Raw genomic sequence first — 27,744 nt, forward strand, 5'->3', positions numbered from 1 at the left:
GGCAGGCGGGGTGCCTGGGCTTCGCGATGTTATCCCGAGGCGCACCGAATATCCCGCGATGGGACCCGTGCATTAAATATCCCCATGCCTCCCTGCCAGGCCATGACAGGGACTGATAACGAGCATGGCAGGAGCAGTTGGAAGTGACAGGCCACGCGCCCTCTTAAATACGGTATCGAGCCTTTCACTGGTTGACACCTCACCGCTGGACCACTGTGGGGGCCACCAGCGAAGGACTTCTAAGGCCGTCGGGGAACCGAGTGCTCGGGGGTCACTGTTCACAGCCCCGAGCACTCTCTCCCGGATATACACTTTCTTGGTCCTCGGGGAACCGAGTACTCGGGGGTTACTGTTCGCGGCCCCGAGCACTCTCTCCCGAAATTAGCTGTTCGGGTCCTCGGGGAACCGAGTGCTCGGGGGGCCACTGTTCACGACCCCGAGCACTCTCTCCCGAAACTGACTTCCTTTTGGTCCTCGGGGAACTCGGGCGCTCGGGGGCCACTGTTCACGGCCCCGAGCACCCCCTTCTCGGCACTTGGCTTTTCTGGTCGTCGGGGGACTTGAGTGCCCGAGGGCCACTGTTCACAGCCCCGAGCACTCTCTTCTCGGCACTTGGTCTTCTCGGGTCATCGGGGAACTCGGGTACTCGGGGACCACTGTTCATAGTCCCGAGCACCCTCTCCCGGGACTTAGTCTTCTCGTACCTCGCGGAGATGATCCCCGCGGGAGGACACCACGTGGCATACTGCTGATCTGGCCTCGGGACTCGGGGACCTCTGGTTCCTGTGTCACCGACAGCTGCCGTGGTTTCTATCCGGTGGGTTGTACTTGTAGTTGGAGCATATGAAGAATCTCCTGCCATAGGTGTCTAAGAAGTCGTTGGACTTTCTAACCCTATAAATATCTCCACACTAGTACATCGAAACTTCAATCCCAACAGGGTAGCATCCGATAGAGACTTCTTTGAGAAATGGTCAAAGGCTATTTTAGTATAAATAGAAGACTTAATTTGTTTGAATAAGTTGCCTCCTAGACTATTATTCATATAAAAAACAGTACTAATTTATGGACTGAGTCTGTTGAAAAAAGTTAGTGCAGAGAATTAATTTCTCAGCAAGTCCATCTCTGAAAAGTCTAGGTCGAAAAAACATACCTCTAAAATAATATTATTTAAAAAATTATATCTTGGATTCCTGGTGTGACCCTATCGTATTCGATTCTATTATATTTTATTCTATGTGTAACAAACAGAAAGAGATAGGCAAGAGCATCCCAGGCTAACAATTGGCCCTGGTGTGGTCCAGTGCGACTGTGCATTGTCAGACGGGTGGGCCTGTGCAGGTGGTAGACCCGTTGTTTGGCACTGCATAGTGGGCCCAGCAGAGAGACAAGGGTGTCGCTGCCACTTAGATTTGCAGGTTGCTCACTCGTCGAGGTAGATACTTACTCCAACAAACAATAATAACTGAGCTGGGCTACCTACTAGACAAAAAGTGGAGATGGATGTTTATATTTACGATTTCAGAGAGTACAAATTAAATTAAACGGAGACAAAATTAACTTCAAAGCTCCAGCGCACGATGAACAAACGAACCGTGCACCCAAATAAGATTCTTCTGCCAAAATAAATAAACAAACGGGCCCAATTTTTAACCAACTTCTGAAACATACATCGTCAATATCATTGCGTTTTTTACATATTATTTTGATACAAGAATCGAAGATGAAAGAGATTTGAGGTGGCATGCATGGGGATACAAACAAAATAATATAATCATAATGGCTGCAGGATACACGCAGTGGACTAATTGAATACCCAAATTAAAATTGTAGAGAGAGAGAGAGAGAGAGAGAGAGAGAGAGAGAGAGAGAGTAGCTAGGGATCGATGCGATATGATCGAGCTGGGAAGGGATCGAAATTGCAAAATCTAGGTAGCTTCATCGTGAGGTAGCGCATGCATGCATGCGTATGCTCAACAGTCAACACACGCCGTAGTCTCGGAACATGAGCTCCGCGCCGCCGGATCCCGAGGCAGCAGCTGCGTTGCCACGGAGGACGAGGAGCTCCTTCTGCCGCCGCAGCTCCATCACCTTGCGGTGCGAGTTCGAATGCTGCGTCAGCACGAACGTCGGGCTCGCCGCCGGACGGTACTCCGGCACCAGACGCCCGGACTTGTACCGCACGCCGCACGCGTTGCACAGGGTCTTGGGCCCCAGGGGCCCCGTCCGCCACTGCGGCGTCTTCTCCGACGCGCAGTGGGTGCACCGCCGCACGCCGCACGCCTCCTCCCCGCCACCGCTTCCGCTCCCGCCGGCCCCGGGGTTGTTATTTTTTCCTGCCGCGGCCGCAATCTCTGCTTGCACCTCCGGCGGGTAATTGGGTATGTCGGGGTAGGAGTCGTCGACGAAATTGGACAGCCACTCCAGCTCCGCGGCTTCCTCACTCTGCACATCAATTAAAGCTAATTACTACTCCGTACGTAGCTGAATAATGATTGATACAACAATTAATCTAGCTAGCGCGCATGCATGCATTCAATATAATTATATATTTAACGTAACTGATGAATTTTGATTGGTAGTGGTAGCAGCTAAATGAATTGAAGAAGAATTGGATCGATATGATATGATGCTTACCGGCACTGGAAGGTACAACTCGTCGGTGAAGGAGAGGTTCAAGGACCCGTGCTGATCCGGAGTCGCCGCGGCAGAAGGTTCACTACTCCCGGCGCTGGCAGCATGGAAGAAGTCGTGCGCGGCGCCGGCGTTGGAGAGGTCAGGCAGTTGCTGGTCGGCCCCGTAGAAATGGTGGGCTGCAGCAGATGCGTGGGAGGAGAAGCTCATCGGAGCAGCAGCAGCCATACTGTTATGGCGTATTGATCCCATGCCGGGGTCGATGCCCATGGCCGCTGCTTCCCACTCCGGCGCCATGCCGACTGCCGTGACCAGCTGAGTAATTAAGCAACCGATCGAATCACGCACTGCTTACTACCTGTAGCTATTAGGATCGGAGCAGGAAGGAATGAAGTGCAGCTAGCTAGCTTTATCGATCATATCGATAGTACCTTACTAATTAACAGCTAGTGTGTGGTAGCTTATTAGCTAGGCCGACCGAAGGCACGACGCGAGGCGAGCACATGAAGGAGAGAGGATATCGATCTCGGTAGATGCAGGCAGCTGGGGCTAGGTGGGCAGGAAGCATGCAGCTGCAGGATTGAACACAACATGTACAGATGAACAGGGAAGGCAGGCCCCATGCAGTAGTAGTCGCCCCACCCCCACACTGATCGCCGATCCATCATGCGATGCAGTCGCCCCACCACTCACTCACTCACTCACACTCACTCACCATGCTAGCTAGCTTTAACTCCATATATGCGCGCGTTTGCATTACTAGTGGAGTATTATTGTTTGTTTTCACTTTCACCGCGTCCGTGCATGTGCATGCGCAGCTGTTAATTTTAGAACCACCCCGTGTTTTCACAGCGCTAGCTAGCTTTTGTTGCACATCGATCTGGTGGGAACTGGCAGCGAAGCAAATACTATAATGCATGCACCAAATCGTCCATGCATCCACGTGGAAATAAACTAATGCAGCTGAGAGCAGCTAGAGCTAGCTAGCTAGATCATGAGCTGACCGTATCTCTAATGGCTAGAACATACTTCTCAAAATTTATACAGGTTTTGTTATTCTCAATTTCTTATAGAGAAGATATAGGTTGGATAAGGCATGCTTCATGTTTAGAGTTATCTTTTTATCAAAAGATAGCTCTTCAAAATTTACTTTTATATCTACAAAATAAGAACTAGCTCTTACCTTCGCTACACTCACTTCTCTCCGTATTAGAACTGCCCTGAGCACTCAGCCGGAGTTACTCCAGCATCGAATCACGTGATCGAGGGGAGGCGAGAATCCCGAGGCGTGAGGGTGGCCGGATTCATCCTCGCACGTGCGCACTCGTGCTCCATGCACGTGATGACCACGTCGATCCATCGAATCTATTCTTAACCAAACCAAATCGCATCTATATATTCTTAACCATAGCTATATATATTACCGCTTTGATTTCATGTGACCGCTCTGACCATAAAACGTTTTCTAACGGGGACGTGCCAGCCACTCTTTCTTCTTCAAAACTTAATTTACACTTGATCACTGTGAGCCGGCCGTTGGATATATATATGGACATCTGACGACTCACAGGCCGTCTTCTACCTCCCGCTGCGCTACGTCTTAAATTCTCACGCCTAATCAATACTCCTCCTCCACGTCACCATATAAAGTACGTAATTGAACTCTGACTAGCTACATGAATGGTCGATCTGCTGCCTGCGAATCATATCGATGCACGGAGTACGTGTTTCTACTCCTACTTTTTGAAACTAACTCTGACTGCGATAGATATGGTGCAGTAGTTACCGCGCGCGCGAATGCATGCAGATGCAGGTAGGGAGACGGAGGAGCGTCAACAGAACGTGGAGTGTCGGCGCGCGCGCGTGGCCGTGGCGTGCATGCCTGCATGGGCCGGCCGCCGGGCATGCACCTCTCGTCTCGTGTCTTCATTCGTCATGTCCGGCCCCCACTCACCACGCGCGCACCTTAGCTTGATTAAGGGTGCCTTTGGCAGCAACAACCGTTTAGAATTCTAGTTAGAATCAGTGTAATCTCTGCCAAACAGTGTTTTTAGCAAGTGATTCGAATCCAAATTAGAACAAGTATTTCTCTTTTTATACTGCGAGGGAGAAACATTCAAAAGCGTATTGTCTATCACGACTTCTTTGGAACCGTCACTACTACAAAACATATCATCAGTGGTGGTTCAAAATTGCCACCGATTACGTGGCACTGATAGTCAGTGACTATCAGTATCAGTTCTAAAACCGGCACTGAAAGTTCCCATCATTGATGGTTCGTAGTTCCAACCGGCAGTGAAGCCTTTTTCCAGCAAATAAAAATAATAAAAGAAAAAAGCGACTCCACATCGCCATGCCGCTCCTAGATCACACCATCGCGGTTCCTAGGACCTCGCTGTACTCGCCACTGTGGATCCCGCCATCGCGACCCCTACACACAGAAATGTGGTGGCACGAAGGGCACCACCACAGCACAAACACCCACGCATAGCCGGTGGACGACCTTGGAGGTGACGGTGTACCTTGCAGAGCCGTTGACCCACCAACGCGTGAGCTCCTTGAGCCCTCCTCCACCACGCCCCATGCCACTGCGACCGCCCAGGCGCCGTCGCTCCGCGCAGATTAGCAGTTGACTTAGGGCGCTGACGACCCCACAGAGGACGGGGAAACCACATCCTACCGTGGACGTCATCGTGCCTTGCGTGGCGGCCCGTGCAGACCCAGTAGCCACCGACGACACGGTCCCCGCCCCACGCGGCACCCGCGACAACGGATGCGGGTGCAGGTGGCGACGGGCTCCAGGTCGTTGCAACGGGATGTCGCGGCCATCTCCGCTATGGCGGCTTCAGTGGCGGAGGAGAGTGGAGGGGATGGGCCTAGTTCTTTGGAAGATGGGTGAGAGGCGGCACACTCGAGAGGAGAGAGAGAAGGGTGCAAGAGGAGAGACGACAGATGAGTGTGGAGGACTTAGATTTTTTTAGAGCCTCGGGATCGGACGTAATCACGTTCGTTGCGGAATTGAAACATAAATTCGAGTCTGGCTCTTGGTTCACTGCCGATTCATAAAAAAAATCTTTTTTTATGAACCGACACTGATAGTTGGTTTTAGTGTCGGTTCTTAGCGGCTCCAGCATGGTTCGAGCGCAGGAGATTAAGAACCGGCAGTGATATATTTGCACTGCCGGTTCTTGCACAACTGGCAGTGATGAGCCGCCATCTATGGATAGTTCTGTAGTAGTACATGTGAGATAAATTACCACTCATGGTTTGAAGCTGGAGGTTTGTTGGTTGCCCGTTTGGTTGTAGTCAGATATCTAGAACCATGGTAGATATGTGCTTATCCGGGACGGTTGCAGCCCTAAACTGTGAGATATGATTTCCCTTATTATCTTCCACGGTCCCGTTAGGAACCATCTTAGATATAACTTCCCCCATTACATCTACAACCCTAACCACCACTCTTCTTATTGTCTGAAATACAACGGTAGCGGCTGCTTCCGGAGGTGGAGGTGACGATTTTAACAAAACTGGTGCAATCGAACTTCAAGATTGAGTGGGATTTGGTGTATGTTCTTTCTCCAAGGTGAGTGCTTACTTGCACATTTGTTGTAGATAGCTTTGATTTGGTGATTATATCTATAGATGTCTTTTTGTGAATTTAGCTCTATTTTAGCTAAATTTGTCAAGGTGGATGGATCAATAAGCTAGCGTTAGGTGGTTAGCTTAGATTTTAGCTCAATTTCTCTTGATGGATGAAATATATGACTTAGGATATCGTGGATGGATGAAATATATCATCTTATAGTTAGATATATATTGCTCTGTGTAATATCTTCAATATATAAGGGGTTCTATGCATATTATCGTGTGTACATATGTATATATGCTGGTTCATGACCTTCAGCAAATATAAGTTGCTATTTCTAATATGGTATTAGAGCTAGATTAGATCTCATCCACCCACCGTTCTTCCCGTCGGTCAGCTATTTCTTTGTTTGGTCGGCTCCATCTCTAGCTTTCCCTCCTGCTGAATCCAAATATGTTCATAGTCTGACATTCGTCCTCATGTGTCGCCGTTCGTGTTGGTTGGTGTGGGCTTATACTCCCGCTGCCCACTGCATGTCTCTGTCTGCATGGGGTCATCCAAGTAGCTTGGTTGCTTCGCCTGATCCGTCTGGCCCGACCATTCCCACCCGGGCTACCGGTCACTGTCCTGCTCCCCATCCCCAAGCCGTTGATCTGCCCCATCGGACCACCCCGACCTCTCGCGCCTACCTCCTGCCCTGTGCTGCCTCCCGCTTTCGCTGCCCTCAGATCCTGTCCCGATCTGGACGGATCTCAGTGCTGCCACAACCGCTCTGCTCTGGATTGCACCGCTATGCTCATGACACGCACAGACTTCATGCTTAGTCCCAAGTTTGAGAGTTTGAGTAGTTTGATCCTCCCTTGATTCGAAAAAAAAAAGAAAAAAAAAGTAACAAAATTACAGCAGTTGTCACTTTATTTACTCTCTCGCCGTCGATCGCCGCTTCTCTTTTACGCTCCAGTTGTCTCTTGTTACTAGTTGGTTGCACTCTCACTATTGCTCGCCATTACTTTTGCATTCTTGTTGTCGTCCGCTGCTTCTCCTTCTCGCCATCGTTCATCATTTCTTCAGGAGGTCGTCGAGCACCATTTTAGTTCAGCAGTGCTTGGTGATCTTTGATGGTGCTAACTACCAGAACTTCATGCAGCATATGCGCATTCACATGCATGGGCTTCGTCTTTAGGGTGTTCTCTCCAGCGATGTTACTTGTCCACCTTTCCCTGAGCTTTTGACAGAACCCGTGCAACCATCTGTCGACAAAAGGAGACAAAGTAGCTATTGACATCGCCACCGCTGCCTATGAGAAGGTTATCTCTGCCTATCACGATGCTTTGCTATACTGTGATCAGTTATCTGATTGTGCTCAGTGCATGGATGATGATGTTCATGCTGTGTCTATTCTGGTTTCTAGTGTGGAGCTCAGGATTTCTTTTGAGATTGTTGAGTTTATTACTATATTTCAGGTATGGACTTATCTTTGTTAGACATGTGAGCCTTCTGGGGATGCTCTATATCTATCTATTGTTCACCAGGAGAAGACTCTTCAGCAGGGTGATGCCACAACTGATGTATTCTATGCTCAGATATCGGCTGTGTCGTGTTAGTTAGACTCCCTTTGTGTTGTTGGTTGTTGCTCCTACCAGTGCTACTTAGATCTTCATGCTGAACGGGATTTTTGACGTCTCTATGAGTTCATGACTCGCCTTCGTCCGGAGTTTAAGCACCATCACACTTAGCTTCTTGCACGACATCCCCGTGTCACTCTTGTGGAGGCTCTTACAGAGCTGCGCTCGTAGAAGACTCAGTTGTGTGGTTCTAGATTAATGTTGCTTCCATCAGTGTTGGCTACTCATCCACCTGTTGCGCCTATGTCTTCGTTTACTCCGCCGCCTGCTCCTCATGTGACTTCATCAGCTTCTGTGGCCTCTTTGTGGCCAAACATTACATCTTTCTCACCTGCAAAACCTGTAGAACAACTGAGTATGAAAGGTACTCGCAAGACTTAATCCATATAAGATACATATAAATAATCCTGCTCCAAAGATCATGCATTGAGCCATTAGTAAGAAAAAGATCATAAGGTTAAGTATATTAATATGCTTAAGTAACCTAGACACATACGTATGATTACCTATTCTTAACCAACATACCCTGTAACCAACAACTTGCGCATAAATGTAAATGGAAACATAGAAAAACATCAATAGCCAACATCAACATTTCCCAACAGACCATCCATACCATCGTCCCACACTCGCAACTCTACGACCGATGCGGATGGAAAGAAGCATGCTCATGACCGAGAGCGTGGCAATTCGAATTGTTTTTACACCCTGCAGGGGTACTCCTTTACCTAAACGACTTGAGGATCATATGGCTCATGTGCCCACATAGACCGACGCAAGGGGTACTCAAGTCAACCTTTCCCAATAAACCTCAACCGTTTGCTCATACACCGATAGGTGCGGGGGTCATTCAGAACTACTCCCAGAGCAAACTAGATACCCCTACAAACCCGCCTGCTCACACCATCGACTTGTACGCGAAAAGGCTACAGTTACAAAGGTATTCGGCTTGTTGTTCCCATAATGCGATATGTAGTAAGTACGAAAAGTGCTAAAGCCAACGACACCAACAGACGGTGCTTAAAAGATGTAAAGCGATCTATGGTGACCGGGCTCCTCACCCGAACTACCCCGAGGAACTCCTCCGAGGCAGAAGACACCCATAACACCGCCCACATCTCATCTCATCCTTACAACTCACCCAACCAACATCATCAATATTATCATAGTAAACCATAATTAAACATATAGCTCGCGAGCGATAGAACACTACACCACTTTACTTCTACCGGTAACCTATGCATCGCTAAGCATTTCGAATGACCTTGTAAGTTAGAAATCAACAATATCACCAAGGCTACAATAATGTGGATATTCAACAACTCAAGATAGAGGTAATGCAATCAATATAGGTTCTACCCATATAAACCCGACATTGACTCACTACATATACAAACATACATAGAGCATATCTTATCAATTTTAAACTCCACACTTCAATTCAAAGGGTGCAATATGCTTAGATGCTTGCCTTGCTGCTCTGGTGGTTGCTTGATACTCCCCGTACAACACTCACAGAACTCCGGGAGATTGGCATCTCCTCAAACCATGATCACGTCATGCTCGGGTTCTTCATTCACTAAAGAAGAACGTATGCAATGATGAGCATGAATGAAGTACAACAATACATGCTACAAAATATATGTGATAAAATACCATAAAATATGTGTTATAATGCATGAAAATATTTTTCCTAGCTAGAACAAGTCATAATAAGAATAGCAAAATTGATTTCATAATTTTTGGACTTGTAAAGAATTAACGGTGAATTAATGAAGCCTCAATCTAATTAATTTATCTTAGAAATTTAATAAATTATTTCATGGCTGGGGATATTTTTAATAGGTATATTAGGGTATTATGAAACAAAAAAAATTAGTATCATAAGTTTTGGAGCTACGGAGAATTTATTATAAATTTTACAAGTTTAGACAAATAGTGAACTCCGCTGAAATGGTACTGTCTGAGTTGACTGCGGTCAAACCGCCAATAGGGGCGGTCAGACCGTAGGGAGTGGCGGCCAGACCGTGGGAAAATGTGGTTAGATCGTTGGTGTGTAGAGAAAATTGGGGTCTGGCGGTCAGACCGGCCCGGGGGGGGGGGGGGGGGGAGGAGGCGGTCCGACCTTTGGAATGGCGGTTTGACCGCTAAAAAACACGGTCAAACCGCTGTGCTCGGCTGGGAGCACTTGGTGAGCTCACCGGTGATGATTCTAGTGGCTTTTGGGTGGAGATTTTGGACCTAAAGCATCATCTTGACCTCCTCTACCGCGTAGGATAACAAGCACACGCCAAAAATAACCGAAACTCAACTATTACCTCTAATGGCGGTGAAGGCCATTGTTGAGCTCGATGAGCTCAAATTCGGTCGATCTAGCCATGGGGAAGGAATGAGAGGGGGTCTAGGGTGCTCACCATGTCCTAGCAAGCTCGTGGTCTGGTTGTGGAGGTTGGGGAATGGTCGGAGCTCAAAATCACTGTTAGGGAGGTGGTGGACGGCTTGAAGAGAAAGAATACGCTGCCGAGGAGCTCGGGCTCGATAGAGAAAACCACCTCCAGTGGGGGAGCTCGTCGGAGACCTCCTCCTTGGCCTCCCCTCCTTGCTCCTCCTCCCCACCAACTCTCTTAACTGGTTGGGGAAAAATGAGAGAGAGGGTATGAGAGAGAGTGCACGTGGGAGGAGAGAGAGCAAAAGAAAGTGATCGATCTACTTAATCCAAGCCTCTGCGTACTGGCGGTCAGATCGCAACTAGCTCCGGTCAGACTGCGGGAAATCTATGTGGCAGCCCACGTGGCAATGTACCTGGCAGTTAGACCGCGGGTGACCCCGGTCAGACCGTGAGGGGGTTCTTTTGCTGAAATTTTTTCAAGTCTCTCCTCATCAACCTCCTTCTATTCTTTTCCTTCTCCAAGGTATTTAGGGATTCTCCAAAGCGCTCTAAACCATCTCTAAGGTATTTAAAACATGTTTAACTAGTCTTTGATACCTTTACGCATGCTTAATTATGAAATTAGCATTTTTTGGGATGCGACAATTATTCACTTAGATGTATGGGGTCTGGCTATATTCATTTTGAAAGGGGTCATAGCTACTATATTATCTTTATAAATGATTTGTCTTACCACATTTGGATTTATTTTATGTCTTCTTATAGTGATGTGTTATCTATATAAGCATTTTCCCACTATGATTCACACTTAGTTTGACACTATTCGTGTTTTTCACGTTGATTCTGCTGGTGAATTTCTTTCTATGCATTTTTGTTCTTTTCTTGCTAAACAAGATACGTTATCTTAGTTCTCTTATCCTGGAGCTCAGATAATGGTGTTGCTGAGCGTAAGTATCGTCATCTTCTTGAGACAGCTCACGTGTTTATGATTGTCTATTCTGTTCCATCTTATTTTTAGATTGATGCGGTCAACACTGCCATATACTTATTCAACATCTAACCCTCTTCTACTCTTAAGGATAGGATTCCCTTTGATTGTCTATATGAACGTTTTTCTGACTACTCATCTCTTCGTCTTTTTGGCTTGTTATGTTCTTCTCACCCCCATGAACGTACCAAACTGTTTACTCAATCTGTTGAGTATGTCTTTCTTGTTTACAGTGTTGAGCATAAGGGTTATACGTGTTGTGACCCTGTTGTTCGTTGGGTGCACATTTCTCGAGATATTACTTTTGATGAGTCTCTTGAGCACTACAAGGCTCGTCTTGTTGCTCGTGGTTTTCAACGGGAGTATGATCTTGACTATGATGAGACTTTTGCTCCAATGACCCACATGACCATAATGCAGACTTTCTTAATGTTGCATCTGGCATCAGTAGTCTATTTCTCAAATTGATGTCATGAATGTCTTTTCTTAATGATGAGTTGCATGAGTAGATCTACATATATGCACTATCAAGGTATTCTGTTTCTGAAAGTATGGTTTGTCATCTCCATCACTCTTTATATGGCCTTAAGCAAACCTATCGAGTTTGGTTTGAGCACTTTTCTTCTATGATCATTGCTACTGATTTTTCTGCTAGTGCTCATGATCTTGCGTTCTTCGTTCACGTTTTCTCTTGTGATCAAGCTCTTCTTCTCTTGTATATTGATGACATGATCATTACAGGGGGTAATTTTAAGTACATTACTTTTGTAAAGGCTCGTCTCGATGAGTATTTTCTTATATCCAATCTCAGTCCTCTTTATTATTTTCTTGGGACTAAGATCTTTTCTACTTATCAGAGTTTCTTTCTATCCTAAGAGAAATATATTCAAGATCTTTTTCATCATACTTCTCTCACTGATAAACATACTGTTGAGACAATTATAAAACTTAATCTTTAGCTTCAGTCCACTAATAGTGAATCTCTTGCAGATTCTACTTACTACCATCATCTAGTTAGGAGCCTTATTTACCTTGGTGAATTACGGGTGCAAATACGGTTTTGACACACGCACGATACGGGTAAATTAATGAATTAGGCAGATATGCGTTCAAAAATGTTGCAAAAGCAGGCAGGCGGGGCTTTCTTCCCTCGATTAGCTGCTGCTCTCGAGCTTCATCCGTTCTAAAAACTTCTGACCCAAGCTCTGATAACCTCTTGCATTCAATCCACCAAGAGGTCTATTACCAGCATGGATCTCCTCAACAGCAAGCTTACAAAAAATTGTGGTACTACGGGGATCCCAATCTGCTTTTGCAACATTCTTGTCCTTCTTGTCCATCTAAATTTCTCAAATTGAATTAATAGTATAAACAAATTGAACATGGAACAATCTCACTGAACAGGCCATTATGCCAATGTATACATGGCATGTTAAGTATGCATATCTACTCCTTGTATATCAATACCACTATCGGCCAACCTGCCATTGACATACACCTAAAGTAGCATGTCTATTGCAAACAAATAGAAAGGAACAGGATAGCGAATCAGCATAAAAATTAAGTAATATACCTTCTTGACAAATATGTACAATTAGCTAATTAGGAGAACAACATATTGTCAGCACATAATTGAGCGATATATGTCCAATTAGCTAATTAGGAGAACAACATAGCGTGAGACATTACAATTATTCATTGCAGATAACAATACAATTATCCAAAGGCTCAAATTTTGGTTCACAACATCCATTGCAGATGACCATACAAATTACTGAAAAATTAAACAAAGGTGTCATCAATCAATTGGGGATGGCAAGCTTCTGTTACCTCGTAGCAAAACCGGACGGAGGAGCTCTTGACAGAGGAAGATCGAGGGCTCGTCGGAGGGATGCCAACTCGTCGGAGGAATGGATCTCGCCGGAGGAAGGGCACCCGCCGCAGACGAGGACCGAGGCCGTGGACCTGGAGACGCGTACCTGGCCGTGGGGCTGGAGATGAGCACCTCGCCGTGGAGCTGGAGACAAGGACCAAGGCCGTGAAGCTGGAGACGCGGACCGAGGCCGTGGAGCTGGAGACGAGCACCTCACCGTGGGGTTGTAGGGTCGCGGTTTTGTCGGCGGGCCGAGAGTGCGTCGGAGGGAGGAGGCGAAACCCTAGCCACCACCGTTGCCTATCCTGCGGAGAGCGCCTGACTCGAGTTCGATGAGAGAGGCCGGAAAAAAAACGAACCGGCTGCCCAATATAAGCGATGGCAGAGGCGGGTAAATAACCTGGAACTTGATGGGGAGGTTCATATCTCAACCCGCAGAAGCCCGCAGAAGCACCCGCCGAGCTGCTTTGAGAAAATACACTGCGTGTTGGGCTTCTCCGTGCTTTTGCTTCTGCAAGTGTGGGTTCAGAAATAGTGGTGTTTGTTTGGGCTTCTTGCTTTTGGAGGCTAGAAGCTAACTAGAAGCTCAAACAAACACAGCCTTACCCTCCAATCTCGCGGAGAAGAGCCTCGTGAAGTTCCCATGGTCCACCGTCTTACAACAGTATACCTCTTCTCCGTGCTGCGCAATCACTTTGAGAGGACCTATCATGGCGTGGAATTTGGAGAGTGAAATGCTGCAACGGACAGCAGTTCTTTCTCAGTGTTAATGACGGCGCGGTGCTCAATACTCATGCACCTTCCATTTGTGAATATCTGTGCTCAACAACAAAGGCAAGCAACAACATTAACATTTCAGTCCAACTCCCCTCACCAATGCAATAATAGTATTTGACAGGGGCTTGTCACTGAGAATACCTGAAAAATGTCTCCAAGGTTGACGACGAAAGCGCCCTCCAGAGGCTTGACGGGAACCCAACTACTATTTCTCTTTATCTGCAGACCTTGAACCTCATTCACTTGGAGGACAAGAGTCAAGAAGATCAGCATCGGAGTGTGGAGAGAAGCTAACAACCTTGTGTGCTTCTTCCACCTATGCATTTGCCAGCAATCACATCTGGTTCTAACCCCAAGTTCTTCGACATGATAGCCAACAGGCTATATTCTTCACAGCAGCCGAATATTTACCCAGTGTCGATCTGAAATACACAGTTAAACTCTCACCGGTAAGAAATCCAAATCTTATTTGTCCCCGCCATGTTTAACAACCTCTATGTTCCCTTCAACACCAACACTTGCCTCAACAGAAAATAAACATAGACAGCAACGACTGATGATTTTTTCAGCGAGTACAGCAACACTTAAAACTGCAGGCATGCAGTTTGATAGCCAAGCCTAGAGAAGAATCAGACCTTTTGCCCCTCTGAATACAGATTAAAACTATCAAATCTAAGGTGAAGATGACACGAAGAAAAATCGGAACTAAATTCGAATGTGTGAGCAAGTGATGCCAAGTTCTGACTGTTACTTGACTTTCAATAGAAGCAGGGTAATCCTATTGTCTAAAAGTTCTGACTGTTACTTATCACCGACAGATCAAACCTGATAGAAATATATCAACAACTAAATGTGAATCCCTCTTCGACCGTTTATTCACCACTGGTGTTCTCATAGTTATCAGCTGGTTGTCTCCAGATTCAGATGGAAGGAAAAGGAAACTCCAACAACTTATGGAAAAACATTTTACTATAACCAAGTTGAGAAGTACTGTCACAGCTATAAAACAGGCAAGGGTAGCAGTCACACCTTAAGTTAACAGGTTTGTCAGGCCAGAATCTCGTGTTTCTGTCCTGAGGCAGCTGTGTATTTAGGTAAAGGATGTCAGACCAGTCTAACTTACTGATCCTCTGAGACAACAAATAGCTGACCATAACCCTCCAACTGCCCTCGTTCCTGAGCAAACTGCTGCTTTGTTTCTGCAGGTGATTGAAAGAATCCTTCAATTTTGGTCTTCATTCCCTCGACAGCATCATCTGGAACACCGTAATTTATTAGCTGCAGACACCAATTACATTGCAGCTTCTGGAAGTCAATGATGGGGATCTCGACCTCACCTTTGCCAGCGGCAGCATCTGCAGACGTCTTTGGCCGGAGATACCTTGGCGGCGCACTGGCTCCACCGGTGGCTGCCACCATTGCCTGCATGCTCGGCACAGGGAGAGATTCCATCTCTTCCTCCCTTGAGTGCTGAAATGCCAACTCCTTGGATAATGGAGCCTTTGGTACACTTGAGCTTTGGAATATGTGGATGGTGACGTGGTCAGTGATTTATCTAACCCTTTGAAGCTCAGACAATCACATGACAGTGCCAACTTGGTTGGATTTTTTTTTTCAGTACATCGCACAGGATTCAACACATGGCCTGAAGTACCAGCACAAGACGTTACTACCAGGCATGCAACTACGCAGTGCAGCTATTGCTCAGACAGAAAAATTAACCAAGGATGGGCTAGAAGCATTCTCTCATTGTTATTACGAAGCATCAAGACTTTCAAATACACGGTTCAAATCAAGTGGCGAAATCACTAGACAAGTTTGACAAGACCAGTTCTGAGCTCTAATGAGACACTATCAAAAGCTAAGTTTCAGGACAGCGTGCTCGGTTTGGTTAAGGCAAGCGGAAGGTATCCTCTTGAAGGAGATCTGAATCATTCCCTCCACCGATGACCACAGTCAGGGCTGCAGCACACGAAGAACAGGGTCATCCCTTCCTCCCCTCTTGCTGTGGCCTGCAAATTGTAAAGGAACAGCAATGGGTTCAGAAATCAGAACTGTTGTCAGGTTGTTGTGTTGTGGATGCTGTGTAACTCAAAACATTCAAGTTTGACCAGTGGATTTGTGTGCAATTTGGGAGGCAAATAAGTAACTACCGGCCAGCTTTCTTATGATCAATTAGGTAGCACTACAGCAAAATAGAGGCTAAACATGGCAAAAGACAGGAATCCAGCAGGAACATTGACAAGGTGCATCATTCCAACATAGTCCATACGCATGCCGTGATATTCAAGTCAACATATAGGAGTAGAAGAAAAACAACAGGTAGTAATTCAGATGGCATCAGATGCAAGCCATGAAAATGAGGCAAAATAAACCTGGAAGAAAACAGCCTCGCCATGACCACAGGCTGAGCAGCGGACAGTCTTGGTTCTGGGAAGAGTTGGGTCAGAAGTTACATCCTGCAGAACCTGCGTGCGCTCCCCAGCAGAGTGGTGCACCTCATTCCGATAGACACAGTTGTTGTCAGAGATCTCCTGAATGGGGCAATGATTAACGTTGTTAAGGAGGATGAGGACGGACATCTGGCATTGGCATGTATGTCCCAAGGAAAACCCTAGAATCTCTTTGTTCAAAAAAGAAAGAAAAAGAAAACCCTAGAATTTGGGGCACGGGGAACAGGCAGCTAGGACCGCCAGAGCACCAACACCTATTCTTTGTTGCTGTGATCGATGGGAGTATCAGACTGGATTGGATTGGATTGGATGGGATTGGTTGGGGTAGGGGAGAGAGGCGAGTCCCCAGGGGCAAGGGGTTACCAACGAACCTGGTGCTCGCAATTGCGGCATGCGAAGAGGAGGGTGCGCCTGTCCCTCTCCTCCTTGGGGTACAGGATGTTGTTGCTGAAACAGACAAAAATCAATTCATTATTCGATTCGATTCCCAGCAACGAGAGCGAGAGAGAGTGAGGAGGGGAGACGAGGTGGAAGAAGGATGTAAGAGGAGGAGGAGGAGGAAGAGATGGACGTATGCACCTACCACTCGCGGCAAAACTTCATGGCGCTCATGGCGGCGTCGAGGTCGTCGTCTCGAAGGCGTCCTCCCTCCCTCACGGCGGCGGAGTGGGTTTTGCTCTTCGTGTCCTGCGCCTGCGCTGTAAAAAAAAATTAAAAAACGAAAACAAAGAGAGTGGGTGGGCCTAGCAGATCACCGCCTTCCCTTCAATTAGGGCCTGGGCCTGAGACTGGGCCTGGGCCATCTTTTTAGGGTTGGGCTGGGCTTACATAATCACACACAGCTAAGCAGCGATTAATATTGACAGAGAAAATGAATGAATCACTTATTGCTTGTTTTGGACAAATAATAATACACATCACAACAATCCACAAGAAAAATTAGACCTCAGAATACAACAGTTTTCTTCACTTCATATGGTCGGACACGTCTGTGAGTACGATCTTCACTACACAGCAGAATGGTGCAACAGTTCTGATTTGAAAGTGGTCTAGCATATGATAGTAGTGCTAAAGAATAAAAGTGATCTCAACAACTGTTTGCCAAGGACAGCAAAAGAAACCAACTGAGAATTATTCCACATTAACATAGGCAAAGGCAGGCATATATCATACATTTTAGCACCAATTTCAACTAAAGATGTGATACATCAATTTGATACTTAGGTTAGCTGTTATGTAAAAGTATGAATATCATCTGCACAATGATTGGCCCAGCATCAAGTTCCGGAGTAACGAAATGGCTAGTTGCCCCAATCAACTTCACCCCAGCATTAGCATTTTTTTAATAAAAGCAGAGATCATATTAGGTTCACAAATGTACTCCACAATTTCGATACCTGTCTTGAAGGATGCCCTCCCTTAAACGAGGGAAGAAGCCCATGATGAATATTAATAATATCTTTACCATATGCTTTGAGAAAGCTTTCAGACAGTATCTATAAGGAAAAATGATACGTCACAGAAATAAAGTCTATGCACCTAATGGCGACCAGATAAGATAATCGCACACCCCATCGAGATGACAAGAACAATGATATAAGCTTAAATATGCATGACTTGTCAGCTCATTCCAGAACTCTTTTATAGCTCTAGAGAATATTCAAGTGGCAGTCTCAGTCTTGTATGCTTTACGCGATGCTAGCACTGGCTCCCCTCCCCATCTTTCCAATTCTTATGAAAAGAAGAGATAATGAACAAGAAAAGGAAAAACAACATAGTGACAAACTATATTTACCTGCATGTATCTTGCCAGCACAACAAAATCTGTACCTTGAATCAACCCTAATATCTCTTGCTCTCGTTTATTCCCGGGAGTTGTCGGTAAGTAGTGATTGGGAATTCTGTGTCTATCTATATTCAAGAAAACGTCTTACATGATTGATTATCTGCCGGTCGATCATGGTTGCTGCATGGAAAAGAAAAACTTAGCTGATCGAGGAATGACATGTTTTTGGAAAGCACAAAACAGGCCCAGAGAGTTTTCCTCACCTTATCACGCAATTAATGTCAACTGGAAGCCTGCCTTCTTGCCATCTATACAGCAAGTGTCCTGGAAGAAGAGGGGAGCATACAAACTTATCAAAATAGAAGCATGCACAAGGGAAAATATGCATAACTTGGAATGTGGTATCGAGGCCTGATCAGTTTGTCCCCTCAAAAAAGCTGTACTGTACCAAAGGCAGTGGGCAGAGATAAGGCGAAATTGACAAACCTGCTTTGAAGCGAGGATCGAAATCTTGTATTTGGGGTCAAGATCAGGTACTCGTACAGTTGACCTTTGTGCGTTGAAGCAGTTTGACAGATTCTGGAAATCGGTGTGAAGCACATCGCGCGGCCAGAGCCTTGGGTTGTATGTAAATTCACTGCAAAGCTAGGCCAGCTTCAGATAACTGAAGAACACACAACTGTAGCGCAAGAAAGATGAATTTGCTTAATATATATAGTCGACAGTAGGGGAAACGTAAGATCTCTGGAAACCACAATTAGTTTCATGATTTTATTATTCTTTTGGATAAAAGCGAGTGAAATGGCAATTTGGAATCAGATTCTAGAATGTTTCGGTCGTCAATCACTCAGGAGCTCTTGCAAGATCATTGGAGTGTCAGTACAGTAATCATATATTGATGTGGTGGAGAGATAAGATGTCTGGGCAGAAGCGAACCAAACAACATAGCCCATTAAATACCCACTGGCATCCATAGTCACAGCTAAATTAACTTGGCTTGGCACTATGGAGTGGTAAACCAAACCACCAATTTTAGACCGAAAGCGGCCTTGAGCGTTTGACGTGACCTCCACAGCGAAGGTGTACTAGAATAAGAGTCCGCCTTCGCCTTCGTTTTGCGCAGACGGCCGGCCATAACCTGGCTCCTCTTCCTTTCTTCCTTTCCTTTCTTTCTTTCTAGTCGCATAACCTCGCTCCTCTCTCCAGATCCAGATCCAAGTCCAGATCCAAGTCCAAATCCAGAGAGAGACAGAGAGAGATGGAGCTGGAGGCGCCGTCGCCGGCGAGGTACCTGGTGGGCGCGGCGATCATGATGGCCGGCGTGGTGCTCCCGCTGGCCTATATGATCTTCCGCAGCAAGCGGTCCCCGTCTTCCTCCTCCGCCGCCGCCGCCGCAGCTGGGCCCTCTTCCTTCTCCAAGCAGACGTAGGTGTGCTCTGCCTCTCCTCCTACTCCTCTTATTGTGATGTATGAACCGCGATCTGCGCGCTTTAATCTGCTGGGATGGGATGCGCTTTGATCTGGTTGCAGGAACAAGGGGCTCTTCTGATCTGGTCCTCCTCCTCGTCTTGTCTTGTCACACCGATCGAGATTCAGCAACCGCCTTCAGGATGGGATGGGAGTAGCTGATTGTTTCGCTAGCTAGCTCGCTCTTGTATCTTGTCTTGCACATCAGATTGCTTGTTTGATGATTTGATCCTATCCATTTCGTCTCGTTACAGTATAGAGGATCCAACCGTTAAGGAACTTTTGAATCGAGTTTGCAATCCCCTTTCAATTTAGCGCAACAAGATCGTCCAACGGGTTAAGTAAGAATCAAGAACCTTTTGAATTGAGTTTGTATTCCCCTTCCAATTTAGATCACTTGCAACAAGCAGAAGCAGAATCTTGTGTATAGCACGCTACAAACGGGTTGATTTGATTCATGCCTCAACAGTCACCCTGTCGGATCCATGATCGACTAGCAGAAAACTCAAAATGCCGCTGCCGCTGGAGTATGTTTCTTTCAACATCTCCTGCCTCTGCTCTCCACTCTTGTTTCTATTGAAGCCCTCAGCTCAGCATTTGCAGGAGGAGGAATTCCCATCTGAAATAACTAGCTCCACATACGTACATGCGCGGGAGGGAGAGCAGAAAAAGAGAGAATTATCCGTCCAGTCCAACATGGTACGTCACATTATGAATTCGCAAGACCCAACTAAATACATAAGATGACCACAGCTGTATGAGGAGACAAATGGAATGGATTACAAAAAGGGAAAAAGGCAAGACTCATGAAAACCAAGTGCTACAGCTACACTTAATATTCCGGACAGCAAAGAGCAGGAGGAAAACGCTATGCCGCCACTTATCTCGACCGTGTAGGAGAGCACAGCAGGCCTGAAGCATCTGCTCCAACCACCGAGGGTTCACATATGGATATGGTACACAGCTGACCTTGGACCAAAGGTTGCTCCACACACCACCAACGGATTTCTCGCCGACAGCCATCTTTCCTATCCCCACAAGGCTGCAGGACTTGCCGAGCCTTCTTCGCTTGGGCCTCATTGGGCAAAGCTTGCTGCAGTAGCCTAGTTTCCGCCCTTGAAGCAGAGGCCCATACCACTGGTGAGGACAAGGCGCATATGAACCTTCTGCAGCTTGCAGTTAGTGAAGCACGCAGCCAGCTCCTGTTGCCGGATGGGGCCATCTTTCAGTTCCTTCCTTTTCACTTCCATCCTAAGACCAACAACATACTCTCTCACTATCTCGATCAGCTCCTTTACTTCGTCGACTTCTCTTCGCGAGTCCACAATAAGGAGCGGGATGGTGTGTAGGATGTTCAGGAACTGCCTCGGTGCTTCTGGGAATTTACCCTCGGTTGTGGCTTTATATGCAGTCTTAAGCTTGTCATCCATTTGTGAGAAGCTAAACACAAGTGCAGGTGGGCCCCTCACATTAGGTCTAGCAGATTCAGTCCAGCCTTTCTCAACAGCAACAGGTATAACCGGAGCACTTGCAAATGCACGCAGAAAGCTACGACTGCCCACGTGTGCATCAAGAAACAAAGGCTTCAGAGGAGCAAAATTCTTGATACCCAACTGGCGGCTAAGCAATCGCATTGCAGTGTCAAAGTTGCCGGCTGCAGCATGCTCCCCAGCAAGGGATGACTTCTGCGTCCAAATTTGGCTGACAGGCATGCCTGGCGTGGGAGCTACAAATAAAGTGGAACGACCTGGACCAGCAGCTTTTGGCGTCTCTGTCTCTGCTGGCAATTCCAGATCTTCAAGGTCCCAGCCACCTTCCTCTTCGTTTGTCTCATCTTCCTCATTGTGGTCAACAATATCTCCATTTTCCATCACACTATTTACCTCAACAATTTCTAGGTCTTCATCACCCCAATCACCACCAGCATCTTCATATTCTTCATCCTGATCTGCCCTCCCAGTAGCATCTAGTCCAGCATCAAAGATACCACGCATCACCCTCAATAAAGGCCAGTCACCACAAGATGTAAGTGGAGCAGGAGGAATCAACAGCGAGCTAGCTTTCCCTTCGGGTACAGAAGGGACATTCTCCCCCAACTCAGCAGCAAGCCTCTCGGCAATTTCAGTGAGCCCATGAGTGGCAGCAGTTACATATGCAAGAGGTAGCTGCCCTGCATTCTCCAAGATCTCAACTCGCTTCCGTACATCCCCGAGATACAGTGCATTGTGGAACAGGCCCATCAAATTGTCATTCTGCCCAGCAATCTTACACATAAAGCCCACCTTGTCCAAGTAACCAGTTATAAGATAGAGAAAATCAAGCCTGTCAAAATTCTTTGTCCGCTGGTATGCATATTCAACGATACCAACGTTTTCCTGCCTCAGAGCCTCAATCCCCAACCTGTACCAGTGGTCCTTGTCATCAAGCTCCTTCGCAGAAGCAACAGCAATCTGGATGTTTCCACTCTCAAGAGCCAGGTTAAATCTGGTCTTCTCATCTTTCACAAAGTGGAGAGCGACTTCTGGAAACCCCTTCTGTTGTAAATAAGAAATCACAGCCTGCCCACACAGCTGCGAGTCCTTAATCATACTCATGACATGGTCATAGCGTTTTCGGAAAAGGGCGAGCTTGAAAATATATTCAGAAGCATCCATTATTATCAACTTGTTCTTTCCATCACGATCTAGGCAGAACATGTTGTTGCCGATAACTGTGGTTATGTAAATTGGGACATCAAGTGTTCTGATGATGTCACTGTCTCCATTAGGAAGGCAAAACTTGATATGGTTCAAAGTGGAGTATATGGATACACCATTTTCATCTCAGGCACCACTCTTTACACGTATGGTTTCATGAAGCGTGGAGCAATGGACAAGCTTCTTGTTTGCAATGACTATAGCATTCTTGCTAAGCAGTGCAACAGACTCCATATCACTGGACCAAACTACATACTTGACAGCAGGTGCCTGGAGTTCGCCGAGAACAAGCCTCTGCTGAAGATCGAAGATCGCCACCTTGTCTTCAGCTTTGCACAATATTTTGCCGGTCCCAGCATAATAAATTGCATCCGTCGCAATAGGAAGAGGGCTTTTCTTCACAATCTCATTCTTAAGATTCTTAACCAAAACATTGTTGCTGCTCTTCTCCAGCACTGCAAACCGATTGCAGGCTATGAAAACTGCACAACCGCCAGTTCCCTTCCTTGCCTCCTGCAAATAATCAGACCTGCCAGCAGAGTCCTTGGGAACGATGTATAGCTCATATGAGCCCCCATCCACATCGGAGCAGATCAAGATTGCATTCTCAGTTGGACTATATGATAATGTTCTTGGTTACTGATTCAAGCTGACTGTTCCAGGCCTTCTAATCGGAGCTACCCGGACCTCCTTCTGTGTGGAGTATTCATAATACTGGAGGAATCGGCCCTTCACATAGAAAACTGTATTACTACTCACGCTGAAAGCCGGGGCGTTCCCTCTCCAACTTAAACACAATCATGCCACTGTCATGACCTGCAGCAAGAAGATCCATCTCAGGGTGAGCGGCATGAATCCAGAAGCGGTCATGCTCCCTCCTGAATGTCTGGATACCGGTTCTCTTTGTGGCATCCCAGATGTGGATGCTTTTGTCTTCTGAGTTGGACACGATGATGTCCTGCTTCGCATGGAACATTACACAAGAACCATTATTCATGTGGCCTCCCAAAGTATCAACCTCCCATGCCTTCGTGTCTGTCCATAATTTCAGGAAGCGGCAAGATAAAGCATGCACATCTGGATCTAATAGGATTAAGTAAAATATGCATACCAAAACACTTGTCATCATATGAAACTCTTAGTGTTTATTTTTCATGTAAAAAGAGGTAGAAATCTCAGAAGGGATTCGCATCGCAGCATTACCGTTCATTCTCCACAGTTTCACTTGACGGTCATCAGCCCCAAAAACAATAAGTGGTAACGTGGGATGGAATGATGCCCAGTTTACCCCACGGTCATGACCCTCCAAGACATACTTGACCACGGCATCGATGCCTCCAAAGGTCAGTGTTCATCTGAGTGAGACGCATAATGTCATCTGCTGGCGAGACCGATTTCTTCCTGAGTGCCCCAATATCCCATACCCGAACAGTCTGGTCCAGAGACGCTGACACAACAAGGTCCTCCTTGGGATGGAAGGAAGCACACATGACGTAGTGATTATGCCCTGTCAACACGGAGACACAGGTACGTGACTGCCAATTCCAGATCCGGATCGTCTGATCGTCGCTAGCACTGACGATCCATGGATACATGTTGTGGAACTGCACCGTGCGAATGTAGTCGAGGTGGCCAAGGAGTGTGAAAAGGCAGCGGTGAGTCTTGTAGTTCCACACCTTAATCTTGTAATCATCGCCTGTAACGCATCAAAAGATCCAACATTTTGAAAAGAATCCACAAATGAACCACAAGAAACATATGCACTCACAGCCAGCCAAATGTTAGCTATAGGATGAACATCTGGCACTTGATGACACCAAATGTGTCAAGTTAATTTTCACAGGCCGTATTTAGAGTATGGGTTTCATTACAACACTTGATTTTACTTTATATGCGTGAGGATAGGTCAGGTTCGTTTAGCAGTACGTGTGTAACCCAGGCAGGAGGACCCTGACTAGAGTAGAATTTTGGGATGAAACTAGCATTGTAGCTACTGCAATTCAAGTGTTTGTGCATTCAAGCGGTCTATGTATCAGTTGCAGAATTGCAGTTGCAGCGCACGACAAGGATGCTGGATTGGGTGCACGATCCAAGTGAAGTGAAGAGCAGAGCAGAGAAGGAGAGGAGTAGCGCTAGTAAGTGAGCGAGGCCCAGATCTGGGGGAATGAAGGAGGGCGGAGAGAGAGAGAGAGAGGACCTCCGGATACGAAGAGTGGCTGGGTGGCGTGGAAGTGGACGCCGCGGACGGGGCCGTCGTGCTCGTCGAAGCGGTCGAGGAGGGTGCCCATGCAGTAGTCCCACATCTGGATGACGCCGCTGTGGAGGGTGGAGAGGATCCATGGGCGGCGCGGGTGGAAGGCCAGCCCCTTCACCTGGGGTTGCTCTTGGGCGCCCGCCGCGCTTTCCTCTCCTTTTCCTTGGGATCTCGTCGCCGCCCTTGCTCCCTCCTCTTTTGGGGATCTCGTTCTTGTCGTTCCCGCCGTTGGATCTGCCTGTTTCTTTCTCTCCCATAGTGACCATTACATTACACTCACTACTCCCATTTTGAGGTACGACAACTAGTTTCAGATGATCATCTTAAACTAGCTTTGTCAAGAGAAGAGAAGAGAAGAGAGAGCTCTTCCCAGCTCACACCACAAGGAAGGAAATAGATAGAATGCTCGCAGTCACAAATACTAGATGCAAGAAATGGAAAACCGATCCATGCTATGCTACGATTCACTCCACCGCCCAATAGGCAATAGCTTCTTCTCCTACCCTGGCCTAATCTTATCGCCAGCCCTGACGCAGAAATTCTACTCTGGCGAAACCCCCTTGCCTTGGACACAGGTGCTTCAAACACCACCACAACGCCTTGAGAGGAGGAGGCTGGGACTGAAGCATCCTTGACACTGCCCTATTCGTCCTCAGCTCCCGTTCAATAAACACCTGCAAAATAGCATCTATTACAACTTTACAAATTCATATACCAGAAATTTCAGAAATATGTTATGCAACGTCCATGGACCATGGATGAAAATCAGAGAACAATGAAGTGAAAACTGCAAAAGCTCATTCGTTTGAACGCTACTAATGCTTCAATTTAATCTCGAGAATTTCAGCCCTGGAATCGACGACAATATCAATCTTAAACAATTATGAAAAAAAAAAATTGCACCGCAAACACCACCACAAGAAAGTCAGCTTAGTTCTACTGGCTGATATAAAATTCCAACTTTAACCTATCCAACCAACATGCCAACGAGCTAGTGGATTCTATCTAACAGCTAAACTCCTCAAGGGAATTGAGCCATATAGTATGTCAACACAACATAAGAAAAACAGAAGATGAGTTCCAAGTTCCGTTCAAGATATAGCTTCCGGATAACAAAATTGCTTGCTACCGATCCCCTGTCAGTTATCTTCATTTTGTATCGCATTTCAAATATAATAGCTTCGTAATGCCTCCATAAATACAAAACACCGCTGACAAGCATTTAATTTCAGCAAGTGTCATAATATATGAAGAATCGTATGCATAAAAACTGGTATACACTGTCCACAGGTAAGCAAGAGCGAGGAAGAGCGTACTTTGATAGAGCCAACATTAGTAGCACCAACTTCAGCAAAGCCCTCTTTCTATCTGCCTTCAAGTACTACCACTTATGGTCAACCTTAATGTCCTATGGCTCCTGTCAGCCTTGCTCACTTATGGTTGTTAATCACTGCCACTGAAACACGAGAAGCTGGTATTGGTGTATAAAATAGAGGTCTTATGTTTGGAGGGTTCACATTGGTTAATATTAGTTGGTAGAAGATTTTTTCTCAGACCGGAGCACTACTGTGCGACTAGTCTGTATTTTCGCGATCAGGATCCTTATCATATAAGAGATTCCCGCGATCAGCAAAAATCAAGATCCTTATCACATAAGAGATTCCCGCGACCAACCTTCGCTGATCGCAGGACAGATACTCATCAAACCAGACTATTCTTATAAAATGCATTTCACTCAAGTGTTTTCCTTCCCTAATCACTCCTCCTCAGCAGACAGGTCATGGCCGATGCAATGGTGCTATACCCCGTCCCGTAGCATTAAACGTTATGGAACGGACTCGCAGACATGTCAGACTGCTTCGCAGGCACGCGTGCGTGACTGGTGATGGGACAAGGCAGATTGGCTGACCAGTGTGACGTAGGCGTAGAGGTGTCCAATAGATGGGATGAGCTTGACAGCTTTATCAGAACAAAAAAGGGCACGTGTGCCGCCCATTTTAAAGAAGCCTAGGGGTGGAAAGGTTGGCTAAGATATGAGTCAGCGGAATAGGGTTTACTTGTAAGTTCTCTTTTTCTATAATATATAAAGAGAGTAGATCCAGTTTGTAGAGGGGGCATGAGTCAAGAAAACTCATCTATAACTAGTTCATAAATACTCATAATAAAATACACAGGACGTAGAGTTATTATCCTTAGGGAGGCCTGAACCTATATAATCCATGTGTTTTTTGGTTCATCACAAACACACGTACACCGTAAGTATTGTTCACGCGTCCATTGACTAGTATACCGAAATAATTGTCAGGGATTAACCCTCGATAGCTTGTTTGGTGTGTCGGTTTACTGTTTAGTTTGTGAGTAAGAATTATGTTGAGTTCATTGTAACGTGCTTGTGTACTACTGAGGAGTGTTTGATGTCTCCAACAAAGTATATAGGGCATAAGATGGTCCTACGGGAGATAGACATATGTTGAAATGCTTATGATATATTTGGTAGAGCTTTTTTATCTAAATTATCTAAGCTATGTGGCTGAAAGTGATTCTCTAGAAAACATTTTACAGATGAAATAATTTTATGAACAAAGTGAATCGAGAAAAACTAGTTTTTTCAACTCTTAACATCTAGTTTATTTATAAGAATCACTCACATGAAATTACTCTGAAAGTTAAAAACTACAAATTATTATTTGATAGAGCTCCTCTTGATTCTATTTTAGAGCTGGTACGGGAGATTAACAACCGGGCCCTTATATGTGTGAATTTATTTCTCGGTCCCTAAAGGTTTGAAATGGTAAATACGGTCCATAAATTACCAGTGCCACTTAGGATATACTTTATCGTCTTGATGCCTGAAGATATGATTTGGAGTATGAGGAAACTGGAACTTAAAAGTAGCACCCTTGGTAGTTTGCCCTTGTGTTAGTTAACGTTCCGTAGTAATTTCCGTGTAATCTATTAGCTTTCTAGTTCGCTATTTGAAGTCTATGACCTGTGAAACTGTACTCCTGGTATGTTTTCTTCAATTGTTTGAGTATCCATTCTATCCTGCGCTTAAGTTTCTAAAAACGTAAGTTATTTTGCTATGCCTAACATGCCTCGGAACTATTGAACTTATAAGATCAATTTTTTTTAACTGTACAGTAAGGAAATCCTCTACTATATTAATATATTAAACCAGATAAAAAATAGAACAAACTGTACAAATAGACAGCAACA

General features: G+C 46.0%; 3 protein-coding genes and 2 pseudogenes across 4 annotated transcripts; 1 reads left to right on the plus strand and 4 right to left on the minus strand.

Annotated features, from left to right (window-relative positions):
* Window positions 1–1,644: 1,644 nt before the first annotated feature.
* Window positions 1,645–3,282, minus strand: LOC133914546 (GATA transcription factor 4-like). The gene is made up of 2 exons (XM_062357640.1): window positions 2,638–3,282; window positions 1,645–2,445 (listed from the first exon to the last, which is right to left on the minus strand). Exons 1-2 carry the CDS (start codon window positions 2,929–2,931, stop codon window positions 1,981–1,983), a joined length of 759 nt encoding a protein of 252 aa, XP_062213624.1. The 5' UTR covers window positions 2,932–3,282; the 3' UTR covers window positions 1,645–1,980.
* Window positions 3,283–12,945: 9,663 nt separating this feature from the next.
* On the minus strand, window positions 12,946–15,448 carry LOC133917149 (S-norcoclaurine synthase 1-like; annotated as a pseudogene).
* Window positions 15,449–15,602: 154 nt separating this feature from the next.
* LOC133917150 (DNA-directed RNA polymerases II, IV and V subunit 9A-like) lies at window positions 15,603–17,086 on the minus strand. The gene is made up of 4 exons (XM_062361150.1): window positions 16,909–17,086; window positions 16,697–16,772; window positions 16,248–16,406; window positions 15,603–15,884 (listed from the first exon to the last, which is right to left on the minus strand). Exons 1-4 carry the CDS (start codon window positions 16,935–16,937, stop codon window positions 15,804–15,806), a joined length of 345 nt encoding a protein of 114 aa, XP_062217134.1. The 5' UTR covers window positions 16,938–17,086; the 3' UTR covers window positions 15,603–15,803.
* Window positions 17,087–17,440: 354 nt separating this feature from the next.
* LOC133917148 (coatomer subunit alpha-3-like) lies at window positions 17,441–24,661 on the minus strand (annotated as a pseudogene).
* Window positions 19,370–19,860, plus strand: LOC133917152 (uncharacterized). 2 transcript variants are annotated; one of them, XM_062361152.1, is made up of 2 exons: window positions 19,370–19,540; window positions 19,642–19,860. In XM_062361152.1, the coding sequence occupies exon 1, from the start codon at window positions 19,370–19,372 to the stop codon at window positions 19,538–19,540; it is 171 nt and encodes a 56-aa protein (XP_062217136.1). In that variant the 3' UTR covers window positions 19,642–19,860. The 2 variants fall into 2 exon arrangements, with proteins under 2 accessions (XP_062217136.1, XP_062217135.1); XM_062361151.1 differs by having other exon boundaries at window positions 19,370–19,536.
* Window positions 24,662–27,744: the final 3,083 nt, after the last annotated feature.

Source organism: Phragmites australis, chromosome 4 (genome assembly GCF_958298935.1).
Source record: "Phragmites australis chromosome 4, lpPhrAust1.1, whole genome shotgun sequence".
Lineage (NCBI taxonomy): Eukaryota > Viridiplantae > Streptophyta > Magnoliopsida > Poales > Poaceae > Phragmites > Phragmites australis.

What these genes read in the sequence shown, in the direction of transcription:
- LOC133914546 (XM_062357640.1), bottom strand. Translation starts at nt 2,931, where the DNA reads ATGGCGCCGGAGTGGGAAGCAGCGGCCATGGGCATCGACCCCGGCATG. An exon ending in AGTTGTACCTTCCAGTGCCG is followed by an intron (nt 2,446 to 2,637) that starts GTAAGCATCATA and finishes ATTGATGTGCAG; the next exon opens with AGTGAGGAAGCCGCGGAGCT.
- LOC133917150 (XM_062361150.1), bottom strand. Translation starts at nt 16,937, where the DNA reads ATGAGCGCCATGAAGTTTTGCCGCGAGTG. An exon ending in ATGAAGTTTTGCCGCGAGTG is followed by an intron (nt 16,773 to 16,908) that starts GTAGGTGCATAC and finishes TGTCTGTTTCAG; the next exon opens with CAACAACATCCTGTACCCCA. An exon ending in GCGAGGCTGTTTTCTTCCAG is followed by an intron (nt 15,885 to 16,247) that starts GTTTATTTTGCC and finishes TACAATTTGCAG; the next exon opens with GCCACAGCAAGAGGGGAGGA.
- LOC133917152 (XM_062361151.1), top strand. Translation starts at nt 19,370, where the DNA reads ATGGAGCTGGAGGCGCCGTCGCCGGCGAGGTACCTGGTGGGCGCGGCG.